The 24,801-nt window shown below is 36.8% G+C and overlaps 2 protein-coding genes across 3 annotated transcripts in view; one reads left to right on the forward strand and one right to left on the reverse strand.

Moving 5' to 3' along the window:
- The window catches only part of LOC144980094 (uncharacterized), a 344,852-nt gene that overhangs the window by 95,293 nt on the left and 224,758 nt on the right, over positions 1-24,801 (reverse strand). The window lies entirely within an intron of this gene.
- On the forward strand, positions 5-24,704 carry LOC144980087 (endoplasmic reticulum mannosyl-oligosaccharide 1,2-alpha-mannosidase-like). Its single transcript, XM_078927581.1, has 12 exons — positions 5-134; positions 4,534-4,659; positions 5,685-5,888; positions 14,181-14,306; positions 16,173-16,236; positions 17,948-18,136; positions 19,185-19,333; positions 19,762-19,950; positions 21,063-21,250; positions 22,795-22,918; positions 23,539-23,733; positions 24,194-24,704. The coding sequence occupies exons 2-12, from the start codon at positions 4,564-4,566 to the stop codon at positions 24,575-24,577; spliced, it is 1,908 nt and encodes a 635-aa protein (XP_078783707.1). The 5' UTR covers positions 5-134; positions 4,534-4,563; the 3' UTR covers positions 24,578-24,704.

Here is a 24,801-nt window from a genome sequence, read left to right on the forward strand (position 1 = left end):
ACGTGAAAAGACTGAAAATAGACATCCCCAACAAACACAGCCCCAGTCGAGTCAAATAAAGAGTAATTCGTTACTACAAACGCGGAGCCCACCATTCCAAGCACCCATGCAATAATATTTGTCGTAAATCTCAAGTAAGTCGTAATGCTTCTCAGCTTGCGTCAATGATAAGGACTTACGTAGTGTGAATATGGTTTGGAGTCTATCTGCTGACTGGGAGGAACCGACGTACTAGGTACTTTGGTAAAAAAATTCAAATTGGATTGAGCTCAATGAAACCTATATCATTTTAAAGTGCTTTTCAACACGATTCTAATGATACCAAAATTGTGAAAATCAGATAAGCAGAAAAAAAGTTATGTTAGTTTAAAGGCTGAAAAATGGTCTTCTATTTGCCTTTGTTATTTACTGACGGACTTTGTGACCTGAAAATTGTTGCATTTCCGGTAATAACCACCATTTGGATTTCAAAACTGGTCTAAAATGGCCGCTAAGATTTGAGTAAGGATTTTACTGGAACGAATTTCATGGATGCGGTATACAACTTTGCCCTGAATTTAATTTTATAAAAAAGTTAAGATGTTAAATAAACGTGCCAGCATGAAATTTTGATTTACCAAGTTCTAATCTTTTAATTATCCAAAGCTAAATTATACCCTATTTTATCCATAATCAAAAGTTATACTAAATTGTCATTGATTTTAAAATAAACTACACCAAACGATAGAGTAATTTCTCCTGAAGAAAATAAGACATAAATCATTAAAATCCATCCATAAACAAAAAACCTATGGAACTTTTTCTGAGACCCATCACTCAAAAGTCCAAAAAATCGGGTCACAGCCATTAGGCCATTTATCGGCTCCCTGCTGGAGGGCCAAATGGACGTTTACCAAAGTACCTACGTGTACCTGACCTGACCTGATCTCACATCGAGGGAGGAGCCGATCCTCTTGCTTCTTTTGTCGAGTTGTCATTCTCATATGCTATTTAATTAATGAATTTTGTAAGAATTGCAAAGACACCGCTTTGTTTCCAAATTGATGCAATCTTAAATAAACCTGCCGGAACAACCTGCGCAGCCGCAAACTGACCAATATTGGCATTGGGCTGTCATCGAGGGTTGCTGTGTTTTGATGGTGAGATATGAGAGCGAGAGAGACAGACCTGCGAGTGAGAATGTGATCACTCCCCCCCCCCACTCCGACCAATCTGTCAATCAGTGAGCATATGTCATGTCATGTTCATAATCGAAATGAACGCATCTTATTTTGGGATTCATGACTCGGAACACTTTGACGATAAAATAAAAACAAAATATAGACCTGAACGTCCCAATTTTTCTGAACGCTGTGATTATGATTCAGACATGTCTGCCAATAAAGAAAAACGGATATTGGCAGACACCTGTCTGGCAATAACGATGAGAGGTTATTGGCAATAATGATGGTGGACAATTTATAGACACTTTTTTTAAACTTCTCTTATCAGGAGGGCTCTGGGCGCATAATAACATAGATTAATCCCTAACACAGTACACGAACAACGCTAGTTATACACATAATCAAAAGAAAGCCTGTCGGAATAAGAATTTCTTCAATCGACGCTTGAATTCCTCTAGTGAAGACGAAGACCGTATCTCAAGTGGTAGCAAATTCCACAACCTGGGACCAGAATGCGGAAATGTGCGTTCACCAGCCTTCACTTGACAGCGGGGTGTTTTCAATTTGAGGTTGTTCGTTGATCGAAGCGATCGCTGTGGGTTATATGATTCAATGAGGCTTGAGAGATATGCTGGTGACGAACCTGCCAAGCATTTGAAAACGATAGTTGAAGATTTATATTTAATCCACTGGTCCACTGGGAGCCAAAGCAGCTGCCGTTTTCCTGTCTTTCTGCAGTACAACACGGGCTGCCATGTTCTGTATTTTCTGGAGTTTGTTTATTTTGTCCTTTGTGAGACCAACAAACAGTGCATTGCAGTAGTCCATTTTCGGGAATATCAAAGATGTTACCAAAATGGAAAGTTTCGTAATGCACATAGAAATAAGTGAAGTTAATAAATCATCAATAAAAGCATAAAATTAACCAACAATAAATCAGTCGATGGATAGTAGGTTACTATATATACACAATATGCGTCAACATTTGTGTGGGTGTCATGGCCGAATGGTTAAGTCGTCTGCCTTAGAAGGCTTGTCGAAATCGATGTGGTGTGTTCGAATCCTGGTTTCTCCATTTTTTTTTTCTTCGTCTTCCCTTTCTACAGAGCGTTGCAAATGACAAATGTCCCATCCACCCCCATCCCTTTTTTTTCTTTTGAATATTTTTCTTTCTCTCTCTCTCTCTCTCTCTCTCTCTCTCTCTCTCTCTCTCTCTCTCTCTCTCTCTCTCTTGGTTCCTTTCTATAAAAGATTGCAAATTGTCATGTTCGTCTCCACTCCGATCTAAAAAAGTAAAAGAATAAATAATTAAAAAGCAAACAAACAATAAAATTCAGAGGGCGATCAAATGATGAGATAGAAAAAATAAAAATCAATAAAAAATATTTTAAAGAAATTCATACTCAGAAACTCACTGAGCTGTCTATCCACAGCGCTATCTGTATATCTTAAAATTAATATATGAGCTAGTTAATTTTCCACCATCTTTGTTTCCTTGTTTTGATAGTTATTTTCATCTCTGATTTGGATAATATATTGTTGGATCTAGTTTTGTGGAAGTGTGATAATAAATTGTGTTATTTTCTATGAATTTACGATCAGCCTCAGATGTGCTCTTATTATGCACTCTCCAGAACAAATTAAATGCAGGTAGAGGTGGAGGCATGCAAAAGCAGACTAAAGGCATATTACTTTAAAAAAAATTTCTTTTCTTGATTTTAAACATTTAAAAAAAAAATGTATTTCTATGTTGATAAAGCATTTTAAATATTGAATATGTATCCATCTGTATCTAATAGCTGTAGTAATTGTTTAATTCTGATATATATTTTATTTTTATAAAGTGCCTGGAGCTCATATTGCATGTGATGTTGGCCCTATATAAATGTTCAGTATTATTATTATTATGATGAAGACAGGAAAATATTGGGTTGGTTTTGGGGCGAACAACACCTAGGCCAAGGATTCGTCTGTAACAAATCCCTGGCTTTCATCAAATCCCCAAAAGTGTGGTCAATTTTTAATGGTTTGTGGACTAAGAACCTATTTGTTGATTAACAAGTTTCTTGCTGATTGAAAAAAGAAAAGGCGGAATTGCCAGTTTGACGTCTTTAGTTCAAAGTGTCAAAAACTTACATTTCATTGATCCATTTGCTTTTTAAAAAATGCTGGATTTGGAATTTGAGCTCTATTTACTTTCATCTACCAAAAACATTGCTGAACAGTTGATGCAAAACAAAGCTGTTTGTATGGTTACAAAGACAAAGCCTTGGGACCATATAACACCAGTGCTTAAGTCATTACACTGGCTTCCAATAGAGAATAGAATAATATACAAAATCGCATGTTTTGCTTACAATTGCCTTCACCATACATCACCTTTATAGCTTGAATGCCCTGTGAGGGAATATAAACCAACTCGATCTCTGCATTCCGCCAGTTCTTCGCTAATGGAGAGAAACATCCCAAGAACAGTTTGCTGAGCGTGGTTTTGCATGTTCGGCTCCAATCATATGGATTTCTTTACATCCTAAAACCTGTCAATGTGAAAATCTACCAGTCTTCAAACGGCATTTAAAAACTTATCTTTTAAATTCTGCTTATTGTGATTCTATGTGAACTTCGAACAAGTTTGACTGTTGTGGTGATATTTTAGTCAAATGAATGAACTTGTGTGATACCATAGAAACTATTGTAAAGCACCTCTGAGCACTATTTGTGGATACTGGCGCTAATCAAATGATAATTCTAATAATAATAGTAGCAGAAATCACAGATAAACCCATGATCAGGGCTGGTTGAGTTAAAGGAATTTTGAAATGTCTGATCAGTATAGCTTTCTTGGTAGAACAAAAAATATACTTCATCTTAAATTGATGTTTCATATGGAGTTAACCTTGAGATTGATTTAAGTCTATAGGGTGAATTGTTGTTACATTTGATTTCTTTTTGAATTTTTGTTCCCTTTAAAAAAAAAAAAAAAAATAAGATTGAGCATTTTTGTAAAACATTATTCAATAAACATGCTCAAAACGCTTTACAGGGGCCCCTAACCATCAGCAACGCTTAACCTTTAAGATGAGACATGAAGCTTGTTCGGTGATAATACCATTTTTTTCAGACAGAGACAATGTCGTTAACAGCCAGGTACTCTTTGTTCACCTGTGGTGAGAGAATGAGAGCAAGGAGCCTTTTCCTATGTGCTGCTCATGAAGAGACTCAAACCATGGACCACTGGTCCGAAGACAAGTGTCATACCACAAGTCTACTTAGAAATTGACGACTACCCTAACTTATTCAAGATACTGAATTCACAATTAACTTTCTGCCTCCTAACTTCCAGTGTCCAATGTTTATTTTTTCTCCTCAGGATATTTGACTGAAGTCTTCAATTCGAAAGATGTCAGAGGCTTTCAAACGAGATGTGTCCATCAATCTTGGCTTTTACAATCCGACACTTGAAGACACACAGACCAAGAGACGGTCCATCCTAAGGGTGAGTTGTCCAAATGATTATTCTTTTTTTTTTTTTTCAGCTGATTTTCAGCAGCAGCATTAAATGGTTGTTAGAAAATCTGCTTGTCAAACCAGAAAATGTTTATAAAAAATTTGATTTGAAAATAGTAAAAAACCCCCCCCAAAAACTTAGGTTTTCCGTAGGTTTCATCGAGGATATATATGCACAGTAACTCGATCCTTGATGAATCATGATATTTAGGTTTCCTTTGATCTACCTATACCAGCAACGAGCCTTGAGGGTCCAGTATTCCATCTGTTTATGGGCAATTGAATTTTCCTTGCACTCATCCTATAAGATGGCTAGGGGAGATAACTTCTGGCAATTATTTTGTTGGTTAAACTTTATTGATTAAAATCATTAATCTTTCAATTTTGCTACTTCATTTGAGTGATAAAGAGCCATGGTGTTTTATTTTCATATATTTGTTTCAGGAGAAAAATTCTATTTACATCATGACATTTTAATTGAATTGTGCACCCTGTAGGTGAAAGCCATGATTGCTTATAGAAAGTTTATCTAACCTGTGATTTGCTCTTAATTTTTTTATCCTGAACCGTGAATCATTGACAGTCATATAGCGGGGAATATGCCTGTATTGATTGGATGTGGGTGGCATTTTCTAACTCATTAAGACTAGTTAGCTTGTAAGAGAAAAGTATTGAGATTCAGGAATATAGGTGTCAGAAAGGATTATAATTGATGCACTTCAGGACCACTATATAAGGAATGAAATTGATGTCACTCAGCTCTTTGTTATAGTTTTTTTCACAGTCATTTTCGTGATTAGTTCATACTAAAGTATTTCAATCAGGTTATAAACGTTCCAGGTTACACACAGTTTTGTTTGTTGGTATGTTTTATCCAGCTGGTGGATGTTGTTAGCATTTTACCCATATGTGTAGCATCAATTATTTTGACACTCTAATGAGGAAAAAAAAAATGAATAACTGAAAGAATTTTGAACAATTCTGACAGTTCTTTTTTTTTTTCTAAATTTTTAGTCATGGCGTCAACTGTCCAGTCTTCAGCGTACTATCATCCTCATCCTGCTGTTTATTTGCCTTGTTGTGGCATTCCACATTTTGCCATCAAAACTGTCCACGGCAGAGGATAAGTTGTCTTTTGAAGGCAAAGAAGGTACAGGAGCTAAGAGACCAAATTTGGATACCGATATTGAAGACCAGGTCAAACGATTAAAGGAAGCAGTAAGTTATTTGCTTTTCTTTACATTTTTATTTTATTATTTATATAACTGAGAGATTGATAATGATTTCACAAGCTTTGTCGATTGCCCTTGTGTCGGCATTCCTGAAAGATTGTTGATAATTGTCAAATAAATGCAATGATTAATCATGATGTTAAAGATTAGATTGTTGATAATTAATAATAATACATGACATTTATAACGCGCATTTTCATCACTGGGTGATGCTCAATGCGCGAAACAATAATACAGTGACATTATGATACAAATGAAACATTATACAAACTACATCAACATAATATTATCATTATACAGCAATGTAATAACTAAACATTAATACAAGATATGTTATAATACATCCACATGCTATGTCAAATACGGAAATAATATAAAATAATGATATAATAACATAAACTAAATTAACATTCATATTGGGGTCAAATTACAAAGATGCATTAATCAAGATGTGTTTTAACAAAGAGATGGTGTTTTAACTTTGATTTAAATATTGATAAGGACTGCGCTTCTCTTATTCTTTTAGGAAGAGAGTTCCAGATGGAAGGTCCGACGTGACTGAACGATCTGCCGCCGTAAAATTTATATTTATATTTATTTGTAACAATTAATTTTGTAGAATCTAGTGCAGAACGTAGACTCCTCGTTGGCTTATACGTTTCTAAAAATTCAGTAATATACAATGGTGCTTGATCATTAAGGCACTTATAGCACAATACTGCTAGTTTGAATTCGATTCTCACTTTAACTGGTAACCAATGCAGCTCATACAAAAGTGGCAACGAGTAGGATGTTATCTTCTTTCTTAAAATCAATTTAGCAGCCGCATTCTGGATACTTTGAAGGCGTGATATTTTATCGTTGCTTACATTCGAGATTAACGAATTACAGTAATCTATTTTAGATAGTATGAAAGATGTTATTAGTTTGCATGTTACTTCTCTTGTTAGGAAAGGTCTAACTGAAGCAATTCTTTTTAATCCTATTGTCAAACTTCTACATAGAGAATCAAACTGTGCCTGCATAGTCATATGTTGATCTAGCATTACCCGAGGTTTTTCACACACGTTGAGAGGTTAATTGTGCACCCATTTATATTTAGAGTAAACTTCAGAAAATCATCTTTCAAAACACTTTTTCTACCACACACCATCACCTCTGTCTTTTCATTATTCAGCTTTAACTTGTTAATTTCCATCCAGCATTTAACATCTCTAATACAGTCTTCAACACGGGTAATCAATGATGGGATATTACTAGGGATATCGCTTACATAGATCTGAGTGTCATCAGCATAGAAATGATACATTAATTTATTTTTAACAATAATATCCGAAAGAGGTTGAGTATAAAGAGTAAAAATAACAGGACCAAGGACATACCCCTGCGGAACGCCGTAATTTAGAGGAAATGTTTCTGATACTGCGCCATCGATCAGAACCAACTGAGATCTTGATGTTAGGTATGATTTAAACCAACTAAGCGCAGTGTCTCTTATTCCAAAAGTAATTTCTAATCGTTTAATAAGTATCTCGTGATCAATGGTGTCAAATGCGGCCGAAAGGTCCAACATAGTCAATAAACAGACATGATTTTTGTCAATACTATTAAGAATATCAGTGCATACTTTTAAAAGGGCAGTTTCAGTGCTATGATGTGATTTATAGGCAGATTGGAAATTTTCACTTAAATTATTTAGATGGATATGATACAAAAGTCGTTTTAACACAATGCGTTCAAGCACTTTGGATAGATATGGAAGGTTGGAGACAGGTCTGTAATTTTTCAGTTCGTTTACATTTAGATCGGACTTCTTTAATAGTGGTTTAACAATGGCACGTTTAAACGAGTCAGGGACACTACCTGAGACCAACGAATTATTTATAAGTTCAGTTATTGTTGGTAACAGTTCTTCAATACAAGCCTTAAGAATACTAGTTGGGATGGGGTCTACTAAGTCACAATATTTTGATGGGCTATCTAAAATGGCTGACTTCACTTCATCCTCAGTGGCTGGATCGAAAACATGTAGTGGCGTTCCATGGAATGGTCCAAAGCTCGGTGACGATGATGATGATGTATTGTCTAAGTTTTCCCTAATGGATTTTATCTTGCCGTGGAAATAGTTGGCAAAATTTTGAGCTAGTTCGGTGTTATTTCTAGACGCTGGAAGGGGTGTGGATTTCTTACTGCCAAGAAGGTCGTTTGCGGTGGAAAACAGTTCTTTGCAAGATGTAATGCTTTGAAATTTTTCGTTGTAATGGGCCTTTTTTGCGCATGTGATGGCGTTATAAAGAGCCGACTTAGCTGCTTTGTATATATCCTTAAATACCGTTAGGCCACTCTTTCGCCATTTCCTTTCAGCCTGTCTCTTTTTTCTCTTTAATTCCTTTATCTCGGAATTGAACCATCGCGAGTGTGGTCGATTCGATACGACACGACATTGCGGCGGTGCCTCACGGTCAATAATAGATCGCAATACTTTGTTGAAGTCGTTTATATTTTTAACCTCATTTATGACGTCACGAATGCTATCTTGTAAACCACTGATATCAATTTGTCTATAATTCCTTGTTGTTATGTTTCGTTTCGGGAGATCAACTTTCTTTAATGCGATATCCACAAATAAAACTTTGTGATCGGATATCGCTAGGTCAACAACTTCGGTCTTTCTTATTCTATTACTTGACACAGGGGAGATGACCCAATCAATGATGTTGCCGGCCTGGTGTGTTGTCTCGGTGATGTGCTGGTGTAAATCGTTGTCGTGTAGGATTTTCTTGATTTTGGTGACTGTCGGAGAAGTGGAATTAAAATGTATGTTGAAATCTCCAATAAAAATATATGGTGAACTTTTAAGGTTGAAGTCTAAGATATCATTTTGAAATTCAGCTACAAACTTAGTATTGGATGTATTCGGCGGTCGATAGATAGTAATGATGGAGAAAGTGGCAGAGTCGGATTGGAAGGAAAGGCATGCAGATTCGTAGTTTTCTCTTGTAAGAGGAGTGAAAGTGGTGTTGGTGATAGCAAGACTATAAATAAAGGCAATACCACCCCTTTTCTCCCAGGTCGTGGTAGCGATTTCCAGGTATGCGTATTGGGACAGGCGGTGGTAATGTAGTGGTCATCCTGTTTACCCTGAAGCCAGGTTTCCGTAATGCACAATATATCAATATGACGATCTATAATTAGGTCATGGATCTCGTGACATTTGTTTTTTATGGATCTTGCGTTTATGTGGACGAGACAGAGGGGTGGCCTGTTGTTGATGATGGTTAAAAGATTGCGCGGTCTTTTTGACGCTTTTTTAAATTTCGCTGTATGTCTACGTGCGTTTGAGTAAACAGGAATGTTATAAGACGGGCTGAGTTCTTTTTTAGTGATTTCGGTTAGTGGTGGTGATGGTGATGATGATGATGGTAGCGACATAGGTGAGGGAATAGTGGTAAGAGGGCGGCTTGTTGTTGAGTTGGTCCTGTTGGTACTGTTGGCGGTGATGGTGTGGATGGTAGTGGTGGTGGTGGTGGTGTGTGTGTCGATACATGGTGTGGATAGCGTTGGTGATGGTAGTGACGACGGGAGTGGTTGACTTGGTGAATGGGATTTCTTCTTCTTCTTACCTCCCCTGGTTCCCCTCTTGTATTTCTTCACAAAATTATCACAAGCACATTTTGGGTTTCTGATACCTAGCTTTGAAATGTGTGTGATTAGTGCATTAGAAATAATGGTCTTATGGTGCGATATTGTATCAATGCACAGTAACTGAGCTTTGGTGTATTTTATAAAACAGTTTGTATTCATAGGGTGTTGGAGAAATAGCGATCCGTGTAGCGGATGTGGTTTTTCTAGGCGAGGGTTGGTGAGTTGCTGTCAGTTTGAATGATATCACGCGGCGTCATTGTTATGGATACTCGTATGATGAGGTGGTTGGGGGAGGGGGGGGGGGGTGTGCAAGTTTGGTTATCACAATAAATCTGGATACGTTTAAAATAGCTAACACGATGTTATCCACAATGAAAAAGAATTTATATTATTATAACTTCCAAAATCAAGTCCAAAATTTCGTAGAAATATTTTCAATCAATCAGGCAACATATCACATAACTGTACACTAATTTATAGAACTGAAGTCACATTATAAACAACACAAAAAGAACAATTTTACAGAGCAGGAGTAAATGCAGCCTGTCGGCGCAGAACACACCAATGCCATTGATAATTGTCAAATAAATGCAATGATTACTCATCTTGTTCAAGATTTAGACCAACAGAGTACTCATTTATCAAGTAATGGGAGCAGTTTTCAATCCCAGGTTCTGTCAAGGTTATTTCTGTCCACCCAGCGGTATTTGGGTAACCAAGTCTGTTATATCTATTCAATACACTTTCTAATAGGTAGCAAATGCTTATTTTAAAAAAAATAGATAAATGGGAATATTTTATCATGTTCAATGCACTTGATACTGCTTGATCTATTCTCCCAGCAGCTCATATTATTCAGTGCTGATGGTATTCCTCGCATCCGCCTAAATCCGCGAGCCCAGAGAAGGAATTTCCTCCTTTTAAAAATTACATTTTCTCGAAACAATGTGCTAGCAATGAGAGAGTTGATGTGTGGTGGAACACACAGATGCAGTTTCCCACTCTTCAGAAGTTAGCTAGAGTATCAATGATAGTCTATCATCTCAATTGCTCTAAAAGTGGGGTTTAGTGCAGTAGAAATGGGGCTTAAAGGCAATCGTTCAACATTTTCCTACTTTTTCACCTATTGTCACCATCATCATCATCATCATCATTGCCTTTTTCACCCTGGGTCAGGGTATAGGCCACAGACAAACAGTTTCCATCCTTCTCTGTCCTGAGCTATCTTTTTAATCTCATTCCAGGTCTTACCACTTCTCTGTATATCAGCTTCTTTAATTCTTCTCCATGTTCCTCGTGGCCTTCCCCTTGATCTTCTGCCCTGGGGGTTCCAGTCCAATACTTTCTTTGTTATAGTGGAGTCGTTCTTTCTAAGCGTGTGTCCAATCCACCTCCATCATCTTCTTCCTATTTCCTCTCCCACTGGTTTCTGCTGTGTTCTTTTCCCTACTTCTTCATTTTTTATTCTATCCATCCATTTTATTCTGAGTAGCTTATGCATGCACCTGTTTACGAAAATCTGTACCCTCCTTATACATGCCTGTGATGCGTTCCAAGTTTCACATCCATACAGTAGGACAGACTTCACATTTGAGTTGAAAAGTCTTAGCTTTAGTCGAAGGGAGATATCTTTAGTTCTCCAAACTCTGTTCAAAGACGTGAATGCAGCCTGTGCCTTTCCTATTCGTGCTTTCACCTCTGCTTCCGTGCCTCCATCCTTGTCAATTATACTTCTGAGATAGCAGAAAGTGTCTATATCTTCGAGTTCCTGATCTTTTACTTTGATCTGCTCCCTTTGACGCGTACCTATCCTCAAGACCTTTGACTTTGCAGGGTGAATTCTTAGACCAATTGATTCAGAGAGGCTGTTTATAATTGTGGTTTTTGCTTGCATCTGTTCCTGGGTGTGGGACAAACGAGTCAGATCATCTGCAAAATCCAGATCATCCAACTGTGTCCAGGGGGTCCACTGTATCCCATTTCTTCGCCCTTTGGAGGTTTCTTTCATTAGCCAATCAATGGCAAGGATGAACAGGAATGGTGAGAGCAAGCATCCCTGCTTGACACCAGTCTTAATTTCAAAGCTGTCAGTAAGCTGATCTTCATGTACAACCCTGCAACTTGATCCTTCATACATTTCCTTAATGAGGTTTACTATCTTTTCAGGGAGTCCATAATGTGCCAGAATTTTCCACAATGTTGCTCTGTCAATACTGTCGAAAGCCTTCTCGTAATCCAGAAAGTTGACAATAAGAGGGGAGTGCCATTCTATAGACTGTTCCACTATGACTCGCAGAGAGGCAATCTGGTCGGTGGTTGAACGGTTTTTCCGAAAACCTGTCTGTTCATCCCGCAGTTTAGCATGTTGCATTCTTAATTCTCTCAAGAATAATACGGTTGAAAACCTTTCCTGGGATAGAAAGAAGAGTGATACCTCGATAATTATTACAATTGCTGAGGTCCCCTTTCTTTGGAAGCTTGATAAGATGTCCTTCCTTCCAATCCTTTGGCAATATCCCGTCATTCCAGATTCTCTCAAACAGTGGGTGCAGGGCCTCAGCATTTCTTTTAGCATCAACTTTTAGAGCCTCCGGTGGAATCTGGTCTGGTCCAGCAGCTTTCCCCCTTTTCAGCTTGTTAATGGCACCCACAATCTCTGCTATCGATGGTGGATCACAGCTAATTGGTAACTCATTCCTTGCAGGCAAAATTTCTGGCTGGTTGTCTGGTGGTGGTCTGTTCAGAAGGCAGTTGAAATGTTCCCTCCATCGTTCAGATTGAGCCTCTTTTCCAAAAATAATTTTCCCATCTTTGTCTTTGACTGGTACCTCTGGTTTCCCATATTTTCCAGCAAGTGTCTTGGTAGTTTGATAAAGGATCCTCATGTGTCCTCCTGTCGCTGCTGCTTCTGCTTTCTCTGCAAGTCTGTTCATGAATGCTTCCTTGTCTTTCTTCACAGATCTTTTGACTTCCTTAGCTATGGCTCGATACTGCTCTTGTGCATCCAGTCTTGAAGCCCTTGTTCGGCTTGCGTTCACTTGTTCCTTCCTAGTTCTCCTCTTTTCAATAAGGTCCAAGGTGGTTGGACTTACCCATTCTTTATGTTCCGATTTCTTTACCCCCAATACCTCGTGGCAAGTTGTTATGTAGACTTCCTTGATCTTTGCCCAATGTGACTCTACATTTATGTCCTCCTCGAGCTCAGTAAGAGATTGGAATCTATTACACAATTGTAGTTTGAATTCCTCATTCTTTTCCCCATCAAGTGCATTCACCTCGAATTTTCTTCTTGTATGTGATCTGGTCCCATGTTTTTTGAGTCGGAGCTTAAGCTTTGCCAATAGCAGGTGGTGGTCTGATCCAACATCTGCCCCTCTCCGTACTGTCACATCTTCCAATGAACGTCTGAATCTTCGAGAGATACAAAAATGATCAATCTGATTCTCTGTCACACCATCTGGTGAGACCCAAGTTGCTTTGTGAATCCTCTTATGGGGGAACACTGATCCTCCAATCACCAAACTGTTGATTGCACAGAAATTTGCAAATCTCTCACCATTATCGTTCATTTCTCCCATGCCATGACGCCCCATGATACCTTCATAACCTACGTTATCCTGTCCCACTTTAGCATTAGCATCTCCCATCAATATGTTGATGTCTTTCCTTGGAAACTTGTCAATGACTTGTTGTAGCAGACTATAAAATGTATCTTTGTCCTCATCTGTTGCATCATTTGTTGGGGCATAGATCTGTACAATGTTCATGCTGATCTTCTTACTCCGTGTTGTAAAGGATGCCATGATGATTCTTTCTCCGTGTTGTTCCCATCCTCTCAGTGACTTCTGGGCTATAAAATCTTCTCCCCAGACTTGAGGTGTTTCTGTCCGGATTGTATCTAGTGGGTTTCGCTTACTCCAAGTATATGCAGCCTGTATCTTCTCATCTCAGTCACAACTTGAGAGCTTTTTCCTGCTTCATACACGGTGCGAACGTTCCACGACGCAATTCGAAGCTGCTTGTTTGGCGAAGACGTCATCGGGTCAGCAGAGTCCTTTCGTCTTTGTCTGTTGTCCTTCATAAATTCTGTCATTCCAGAAACTCTTCGGTCGCCCAAGCTAAAAAAAGGATTTGGTTTGTCTGTCTGCGTTTCTGTAACGGTTTGAGTTTAACGGAAAGGGGTGTTAACCCTTTGCCAACCCCCAACCTGGAGGACCAGGTGACTCAAAGATGGGGGAATCACACACCATTAGTCGCCTTTTACGACATGCTGGCTTGGCGTTGGGCTATTCTTGACCCTCTCAGTTGAGGGACCCCGGACACCACACGGGGTATTGTCACCATCAGCACTGATTATTGGAATTGTACTGGCATCCATATATCTGTCACTGTCTATATCCAGCTACTCGTTCATATCTGAAGTCCCGAGAATACTATATAATTGTCTGATTTTGGAATAAGGTCACCTATTTGTCCCTGACCTCACTGACACCAAACTGTGATGCTGCTGACACCATATCTCATATATGTATATATATATATTTTTTTTTATGTATCCACTCAATACCTTTTCAGGTGATTAACGAGTATGGTATTTGTATTTATATTATGGTATTTTGTATTTCACTATCAGGAAGGGAGAGCCATGGTTGTCCTACCAGGAAAGGACAATGAAAAAGAAGGCAAGGATGAAAAACTGCAAGATAACAACAAAAATTTGAATGGTTTGCCTCAAGATGGCAGAAAGGAAAAAAAAGATGTGAGCATTTTAGATGAGATATCTCCATGTTATTTATTTTGTTAGTAAATTATGTGATAAGATAATATTAATGATGGTGATGGTGATGATAGTAATAATAATGATAATAATATTAGTTATAATATTGATAGAGTCGTTCCGTCTGCTATGAGCCTTGTCACGCCTGACTAGAACAAGGGAAATAATCTGTCCAAAACAAGCACCATAAATAATACCGTTTTCAAAGAACAATGTCGCAAAATCTGAAGACATGGTGGTAAGTTTGCATTGTCATCTGACTTTTCCCCGGCAAGAAATATTATCCATGTTCTAGTGGTGTTAAATATGTTTCCCCTCCTGACCACATTCTTTTCCATCGTTCTTCTACCGACCATCCGATCTTACCACCAGGGTGTCCAGGGAAGTCGGAAAGTTGGAAATTGGTCGGAAATTACATACTTGGTCGGAAATGTTGGAAATAATGGGACTGAGGGTGAAATTTCCTTTAAAATGAGAAAAATGAGAAATTTTTTGCTTAAAATGCGATATCAAAAATGTGCGAAGGACAACTGCTTGTGCACAAAATTATTATTATTTTACTGCTACAACTGCACTACTACAAACACTACCACATCATCATCCCTATCACAAACACCACTCACTAATGCAACCACCACCACATCATCATCCCCATCACCGCCACTACCACATCCACATCCCATACCATCACTACAAAATTACCACATCATCATACCCACCACCACCACTACTCCAACCACCACCACATCATCATCCTTATCACCACTACTACTACACCCACTACCACATCATCATCCCAATCACCAACACCACACCACTACTGCAACCATCACCACATCATCATCCCCACTACCACAACATTATCATTATCCCTACCACCACCACTACAACCACCACCACACCACCATTGCTACAACTACCACTACATCATCATCTTTACCACCAGCACCACTACTACAACCGCTACTTCATCATCATCCCTACCCCCTACACTACTATAACCACCACCACATCACCGTGCCTACCAGCAACGTCAACTCTACTACAACCACCACCATCGCCACTGCTATAACAACCACCACATCACTATCCATAACACTAACACCATTACTACAACAACCATATCATCATCTCATCCCTACCACCACCACTACCTTTGCAACAACTACTACATCATAATCCCTACCACCATCACAATCACCACTGCTACATCCATTACAACTACCAAAACACTATTATCTCTACCACTAATACCAACAAATCATATGAGTATTTTTTTTGCTCTTACTTTAAAATAAATATAGATTGTGTTGCGGTAAGACCTATTTTAAGTAGGATTGTCTTTTTTAAGCGTATAGAACGCTGTGTGTATAAAATACCTGGTAGGAAATTTCACTTCTAGGTAGGAAATAGTAGCCTCTTTTTCTGCCTTCCTATTTGCAACCACTGTTAAACGACAATCTGTTTAGCAACTATTTACACATCTAAGTCTAGAAAATGATAAAAGAAAACAAACCACATAAAACGTTTTAAGGTGTTTGGTCGGGTTTTTTAAAGACCCATTTGAAGTGTTTGGTCGTTAAGGGAAGGGACATGCGAAAATGCCCTTCCCTCACCGACCTCAGGGCACCGTGGAGATTCAGCACTGATTTGACACTATTAATGCCTACATATAGATCCCAGGAGGGAGTTTTAAGCATGGTAAAACTGTGGGAATTTACTCAATATATTCGATAATAAAAGTTTAAATTCACTTCAAATGCAAGAGAGTAAGTTGTTGTGAATCAGTTGACGTTTTATATATGATTGTTTTATTTTGTCTCTATTTTGTTTGTTTTATATTTTCAGATTGACCAGGTGGAAAATTCTTTAAAGACAAAGAAAGAAACTTCCAGATATGACTTTTTTAATGGTAAAATTCATTATTATTATTTTTTGTAAATATAAGTATTGAGCATTAAGGGTTTGCCTGAAGCCTGGGTTGTAGAAATACTATAGATAATGTGAAACTGGACAGGCTTTGCAGAGATGCCAAAACTTCGCTTTCACCAGAAAGTAATCTGGTCTGGACCAAAAAGGTCATATTGTTCCAAAGATTGCCCCCACCACTACAAGTGTCATCACTAACACCACAGCATTATTTTCACTTCCACAGCTCCCATCATCTTTATCATCATCATCATCATCATCATTATAACCATCTTCCCCATTACCACCACTACTGCAACCACCACAACATCATTATCATCATCACCACTACCACTACCATTACTGCAACTATCATCAGCGCATTATCATTACCACTGCCACAACCACCACCATTACATCATCACTACTGCTAAAACTACCATCACCACATCAACATCACTACCACTACGACTACAACGACCACCACCAAAACATCATTTCTACATGACACGTGTTAGGAGATATTACAATTGTTTTTTTTTTCCGACAGACAAAGCTGTTAATGGCTAGGTTTTCATTTTCACCTAAGTATGATGAGAGAATGTGAGTAATGAGCCTTTCCCATGGACTCAACTACATGCCACTCAGATCAGGACTTAAACTCAGGGTCTTCCGATCCATAGGCTAGTGTTATACCACAAGACCATTGAGCCACATATGTTATCAGGCTTTCACTTGGTGGGTGGTAAGTCAGGCAATCGGACAAACTAGGAGAACATCCGTTTGGTCTATAAGACTACCTTAAAGCTTATGAGATTGTGGTTTTAATGTGACTTTATAAATAAGCAGTTTTCAAACGAAATTATCTTTAATGTTACTGTGAGTGTGCTTAGTGGACAAAACTTCATCACTGCATCACCGAGATTAAAAGTGGTAACACAATCATAATGGCCAACTGTCCTTATAAAATCGGGGCTGTCTCGATTTGTCAATCTGGAGAAAAACGTTTTTAAAAATTGGACTGTTTATCTGTATGGAAATGTCCCAGGGTTATACTTTTTTTGACTAGCAAAATTAAACAAGGAACAGAAAAAGCTCTAAAATATAATAGTCCAAACGTACTGCTATTTTTGGCCATGGCAGTATTTTGTCTTATGGTGTCCTATTTTAGCTTTTTTGAAAAGTTGGCTGCTATGCGCAATGAAAATGCCCCTTATGTCTTGTATTTTTTTTATCATTGAAAAGCTCATGATTTTGATTGTATACGCACAGCTTTACTATTCAAATACCCAATTGTACTATGTCAATAATTTGGAATAAAACTTGCTAGCTCATGACATTTCTTATTTCGTCATTCTTGACCTCTCAGTATTGAAATGAAAATCAAAATTTGGATGGTGCATTTGCAGCTGCAACACAGTAAATATATTGTTAGGAGTGGTTCTTCAAAGGTGAAAAGGATTTTTCCACTTTTTGAGAAATTCCTTCTGTGACCGAAATCGAAATGTGAGATTTAGTTAAAGTATCAATTGATGCAATAATTTTGTTGAAATGGATATATATATATAAAATTAAGGTTTAATCACAATAAAATAAAAGGCCCAAAGTGAGTTTGCATATGAAATAATCCTCAAAATCTCAAACTTGGAGAAGCAAAAATGATAGGTTTTGGAAAATCACTCTTCATATGTCTCTTTTTGTATGATATCCATTAGGTCAGACACCCAATGAGAAGCAAGAGGCAATACGTGAAGCTTTCCGCCATGCATGGAGGGGCTACAAGAAGTATGCATGGGGCCATGATGAGCTGCTTCCTATAAGTAAGACTTTCTCAGAGTGGTTTGGCACTGGACTGACAATAGTCGACTCTCTGGATACAGCTATTGTCATGGGATTGAAGGAGGGTAAGGAATATTTCCAAAATACAAAATATTTCCGGGGCTGGGGTATACTTACAACTGAATCATCAAATAGAGCTTATTTAGAATTTTAACAAGACTATCAGCTCATTTGAACAGAACTTGAACTGCCATATCCATACACAAAGCTTTAGTCTGGCTTACTAGAGGTAGATCAATGTACCAGGCTTGCCTACTAGTATGATTTCTCATATTTTCATACGCTTTGAGGTCCAAAATATGATAATATGGGAATGTTGACAAAAATAATATGCTAAATGCCAAAATTAGGAGTTTTTAATAACAGGAAAACAAAGTGGGATAATTGAAGGTCATTAAATATCGTCTCTAGCTAGATGAGAATCTATTAAGCCAGACACATGATTGTCATAAGAATTGCAAGATTTTCCCACTCTGTACTAGCTTGATAAGCCTCCATAAATCAAGTGTATTTGAAATTTTGGATCGTTGCACGTGTTGAAAATATGATTTTTGGAGGGAAAATGTGCGAAAATTAGCATTGATATTGGGAAAAATATGATAAATCTTTTCCTATGGTTGAAGTTGGTTGGCAAGTCTGATGTACTCGAACATGTATATTTTTTCATTTTTTTTCTGGTACTGACCAAACCTTATAGGGTGGCAAGTAGTGTAAGATATTTAAAAACAAATGAAAACAACCAAAAACAAAATGGATAAAACAGAAAGAAATTGGAAATAAAAACTGTTTCAAAGGAATCAGTGTTCCATTGCTGGACTTTGAACCACTGACCCTCTGTGTTTCTCAAACGTGCTTTCCATTTCACCAGCGAGGCAACCCACATTTAATATATTATATTAAAACAAATCGAGTTCACTCTTGATTCTATACAGCAGTATCTGATAACATTGACTTAATTTTTCTTATTTTTCGAATTATTCTTTTATTATTATTTTATTAAAGGTTTCAAGTCAATCAGTTAAATTATACCAAAAAGCAAATGAATCAAAATATCTGAGTGGTTTTATTTAATTGTGGAAATGAAATTAATTTTCCCATCACTGAATATTTCAGAATACGAAGAAGGAAGAAAATGGGTAGAGGATTCGTTGAATTTCAACATCAACCGAAATGTAAATCTGTTTGAAATGACCATCCGAGTGTTGGGGTCATTGTTATCATGTTACCATCTTGTGGGGGATGAAATCTTCAAGACTAAAGCTGTAAGTTTTTATTCTTGATAAGCAATTCATGTCTTGCTGTGTCTAAAATGGTTAAACATTGCATAATTAACATGCTTAAAGGACAGGACACTATGATGGTCTTGTGAACAGTTTGGAAAACAGAGTGGTTTGTTATAAATTGGGCTAGATCACATTGCTGCAACCTTTAAGAACAATTGAATTGTGTATTGGATGATTGTGAAATTAACATTGATTTAGCAAAGGTGGTCGCTTTGATAATTTTTGAAGATATACACAAACTTATATCATCATTCCATTTATCAGTAAACAAAATTTAAGTCATATTTTTTGGTAACTTAACTCATTATTTTTTATTCTCCCTGCCCTCAAGATTGACCCCCGGAGCTCCTTATGGCAGTGCAAGAACTATAATAAAGCTTTTAAAGTTCTTTACTTTTTTTTCACAGGTTGATTTGGGGGATCGACTTCTCCATGCTTTTAACCACAACTCTAAAATCCCATACTCAGACGTTAACCTGGGACGTGGATCAGCCCAGGCCCCTAGATGGGGCCCTGACAGCAGCACCTCAGAAGTCACCACTATTCAGTTGGAGTTCAGAGACTTGAGTCACGTTACTGGGGACAGCAAATATGCTGTAAGAGTTTTAAGATACTAATAGGGAATCAAATAACTTTGAATTTTGATTTCCTAATCGTCCTCTATGAGGATACATGTCTAGGCCTTTGTTTAAAAAACTATGAATACCATCCCTCAAACTGCTTTTGTGTACTCCCGTTATTGATCCCAATTATTGCATAAAATGAAGAAATGGAAGGAGATAAAGACATAAAAGTTAACTCGTAAAAATTAAACTTAAGTACCGTCAGTATTGCCTATAGAGTCTCATTGCTCCAAAAACTACCATTTTACCATGGATCAATAAGCTTTTTTATGCTATGGTCAAACATAAGAGTTATGACTCAGCTCAGACAGGTTTTAGATGTGTTTTATTACTAATAATATTATTGTTAGTCTAGAAGCAACTATGCTCAGATGAAGATTTTTTGTAACATATTTTTGTTACGGTGTTCTTAAGAGCCCAAGAGTTCCTAAAGTTTGCACATTCACATATCCAATATTCACACTCATATCCAATATTTGCACAACACAATGTGCTCAACTCTACTCTTACACACAGCCAAACAACTACAATACATGTTACAATAAGTATGACTTGGATTTACATAGTCCACTTTATTTGACTTTAAAAACAAAAACAATAACTCTGAAAAAAAAAATATATATATAGAAAGAGTTTTTGAGGAGTGGTTTTGTAACAGAATTAAAAACATTGAGTTTAGACCAAATTCAAAAATGTTTTCATTATTTTAGATAGATCCATTAAAAAGAGAGTTCGTCTTATTCACTCCATGGGGAATTTGTCTTAGTGGTCTGTTTTGAAAAAAAAATAAAAAAATTAGCAAAATAACCCAGGTGTCAGCCATAGAGGAGCCCCACAATGTGAGCATTTTATGCCTAATTTCTTGCTCAGGGAAAGAACAAGATGCTGATCATGGGGCATAAACCTATATTATCCTGGTGTTATTGTAATGTATCAACTTAGCCATATCTACCTCCCATCTTTTTAAATTCAAAGAAACATTTTATATTGACTATTGCATGATTCCTGAATTTGTCATATCGTCAGTGATGGGAATACTAGGTGTTATGCAGTCAATGTTATTTTCATAATGTTATCTGAAACAGGATGCTGTCCATGAAGTGTCCATGCATGTCCACGACTTGCCAAAGACAGAGGGATTAGTCCCCATTTTCATCAATGCAGACAGTGGAGAGTTTCGCTCATCCTCTACCATCACACTAGGGGCAAGAGCAGATACCTACTATGAGTATCTACTCAAGCAATGGATTCAATCAGGGAAAAGACTGAAGATGTGAGTCATATCTTTATCTTGAAAATTACATTTCAAAGTCATAATTTTATTAATAATAATATATATTTTTTTTTAACTTAAGGGGATATGAATATAAGGCTTTCCCCAAAGTTTGTTTTTGTAACATTTGACACACACACACACACACACACACACACACACACACACACACACACAAAACAAACCACATCAATAATAAATTACTTGTGTGAAAATCTATTTTCTCGTCACATTGCAATATTGCAAATTGAACGATGAGAATGTGATATCCTCACTTGATAAACAAGAGATGCTGAAAATTTGAGATTGGCCCCACATCATTAGGTTGTTAAGGCACACTGTGCCTTCTTTCAAGAGATACATCCTAGAATAAGTATACAAAGTTACTGCTGTAACGACTAATCATAAATCAAAGGCATCTCATTTTCTGACATAAATCACAAATTGAACAGGACGTTTTTTCGTTTGAGCTTCAAAAAAAAATGTTAATGTGATCTCATGTTTTAAAAATCTTTCTTTTTTCTTCCTTAAAAATTTCTCCATGTATCATAATAGTGCTGTTCAAAGACAATACCTTTTTGAATTTAACCAGAAATCTTTGACCACTAACTTGATAAGAAGTCTCAAACCATACCAAGGATTTTTGTTTATTTTGTAAAGATTTTATAAGGTATTGGTACATGAGTAAAAAAAAATTGACCAAAGGAAAAAAGAGGAGTTCTATCACTGTACAGCAGTTTGTTAATTGCCATAATATGGAAGTTTGCATGAGTTTATGATGTGGGAAAAGTGAAGGCTCTGGTGTCTTGTCCATATGTAGACCATAACAAAGTTATTACTCTCAAGAGACGTGACATTTGATTTTTTTCTAAATTACCTCCACTGAGCCCTTGCTTTTGAATCCATTTGGTTTCTTATGTCCAACATGGTTTTTTAGGGTCGTACACAACGGTTTACATGGGTACAAAGTTAAAAAGAGTCAATTCAAAATGCATGGGAGTAAATTACTATTCAAGACATTAGAAGATCAATTGGATATGGAAAATAAAGCTAAGCATAGTCAAAAACAAATGAGGTATTGACAGATTACATCAAAAATTGAGAATCACATCCCAAATCTTTGATATGGCACAAATGCGGTGTGTTTGTTAAAACAATGGTGGATATAAAATTTGTAAACATATTTTCTTGAAAAAATTGAGTACCTAAGTTTCAATAAATGGGGTTTATTGTTGTAAAATTTCAGATTCACATCATTTTTAAGTCTTGGGACTTCAGGCTTCTCAACTTTTCCGTGTTTTTTTCTAGCACCCGATATATATTTTAAAAATTAATTAATTTATTTTTTAAATTATTATTTTTTTTTAATTTTATTTTTATTTTTCAATGTACACAAACTTTCATACTCACTTGATTAAGTCTGTCAGTTTAAATAAATAAGGGGAGGAGGATTGTAAGCTTTGATTATGAGCCTTCATTTGAAATGCCACTACTGTTCAAAGCAAGAACTGTGTTATTTCCCCCTTTTCTGTTTTCTTGAATAGGTTCAAAGATGATTTTGTTACCAGTGTTGCTGGTATAAGAAACAAGTTGGAGCGAAAATCAGAACCAAGCAAACTGACATTTGTGGGAGAGCTTCTGAGTGGAAGACACTTCAGTCCTAAAATGGTTAGTGTGGTATTATTACATTCAATCCTAGCCTTCTACCTCCGTGTTGTCCCCTCTCTCATGATGTTTTTGGTACTTTTCAAAATTGAAAAATAAATATACTTGGTTTCTCAATCTCAATCAAAAAAAAAAAGTTGTATATTTATAGTTTTATTGAACTACCACAGCCATGTAAAGATTAAAAACTTAAATAATGCATATATAATTTGTCTCAGGAAAAATGTAAATGATGATGGGTTTAAAGTAGCCACAACCAAATACAGAGATAGTCGGTCTTAGGGTTGAGTGAGAACTGCAACTTATACATATGATTTTGATGATTTTGAAGCCAAAAAATGGTCAAATTCCGATTTGTTTTTACCTTCCAAATTAGACTCTTTTTCACCAACTTTTAAAGGAAAATGTCGAAAATGTTGGATTTACTACTAAATGCCTTCATTGAGGTGAATAGTTTTGAAATTGAATTTTTTAAAAATAGTTAATTGATTAATATCTTCAAATTCTGATGATTTCGACTTAAAACTTAATTTTTAAAAAATAAAAAATTCCAACATATCACCAGGTTGACAGGATGCATCACATATATTGTATTATTTATTTTTCGTCTTATTTTGAAACAGGATCACCTAGCCTGCTACCTCCCCGGCACTCTAGCCCTAGGCTATCACAACGGCTTGGACGAGTCCTACTTAGAGTTTGCTAAAGAGCTCTCCAATACATGCTGGGAGATGTACAACAGAATGCCTACCAAGCTCAGTCCTGAAATAGCTTACTTTAATATGGCTCCTGGTGCCAAAGAGGATCTCATCATCAAGGTATAGAATTTGGTTGGTTTTGTTTTGTAGTGAATATTGAATATATAAAAATATTTTTTTAAAATCAGATCTTTCTGACCACCTCCCACTTCAAACAGGTGCAGTGCAATACATATTCTTCATCTTCGCTTGGACAAAATAGTTAAGAAGAGGAATCCGTGAAAACAAGGAACATGTGAAATTTGTACAAAGAAAATGGAGAAACTTGTACATTTCAGATATTATAATTTTTAATACCTACGCAAACCCCCCCCCCCCCCCAAAAACAAATCAAAAACAAACTATCTTAGCCATCTTTTTCTTTATATCCCTACACACCTACTCTACTCTTGTTTAAAATTATTTAATCCTGCTAAAGGAAAGAAAGGTATATATTATAATATTCTCTTTCGACCACCTGTTGTTAACGATTTATATTAAATATTTTTCCTTCTCTTTCAAATCTGCTGCAACTGTGCAGCCTTTAGATTCTCATAATCTTCTGAGACCAGAAACTGTTGAAAGTTTCTTTGTGATGTACAGACTTACAGGAGATGAAAAATACAGGGACTGGGGATGGACCATATTCCAGGCCTTCGAAAAATACACCAAGGTACCGGATGCTGGCTACTCCTCCATCCACAATGTTAAAGACGCAAAGAATCCGAGGTTCCGGAATAAGATGGAAAGTTTCTTCTTGGCAGAGACCTTGAAGTATTTGTATCTTTTATTTAGCGATGACCCCAATTTGATACCATTGGATGATTATGTGTTTAATAGCGAGGCCCATCCTTTGCCGATCTATCATAGTAAAAAGAGTAGAAGAAATAGTATGGATAAGGATAAAATTGGTAAAGATTTGTAATGAAGGATGTGTGAATGGAGAATGCGAGTGAATGCCGTGGGTTTTATTATTTATGACTTGTCTTGTGATTACATTCCATTGCGAAAGCATCCTGTAATGAGGAGCTAACAGGCTTTTAGGTGCTTAGCGGTGAATTAACTTTGTTTTACTATTATCAATATAAGTATTATTATTATTATTATTATTATATTATTATTATTATTATTATTATTATTATTATTATT

This window comes from Berghia stephanieae, chromosome 9, assembly GCF_034508935.2.
Source record: "Berghia stephanieae isolate SIO BIC M18660-M18661 chromosome 9, UCSD_Bste_1.3, whole genome shotgun sequence".
In the NCBI taxonomy this organism is placed as follows: Eukaryota; Metazoa; Mollusca; class Gastropoda; order Nudibranchia; family Aeolidiidae; genus Berghia; species Berghia stephanieae.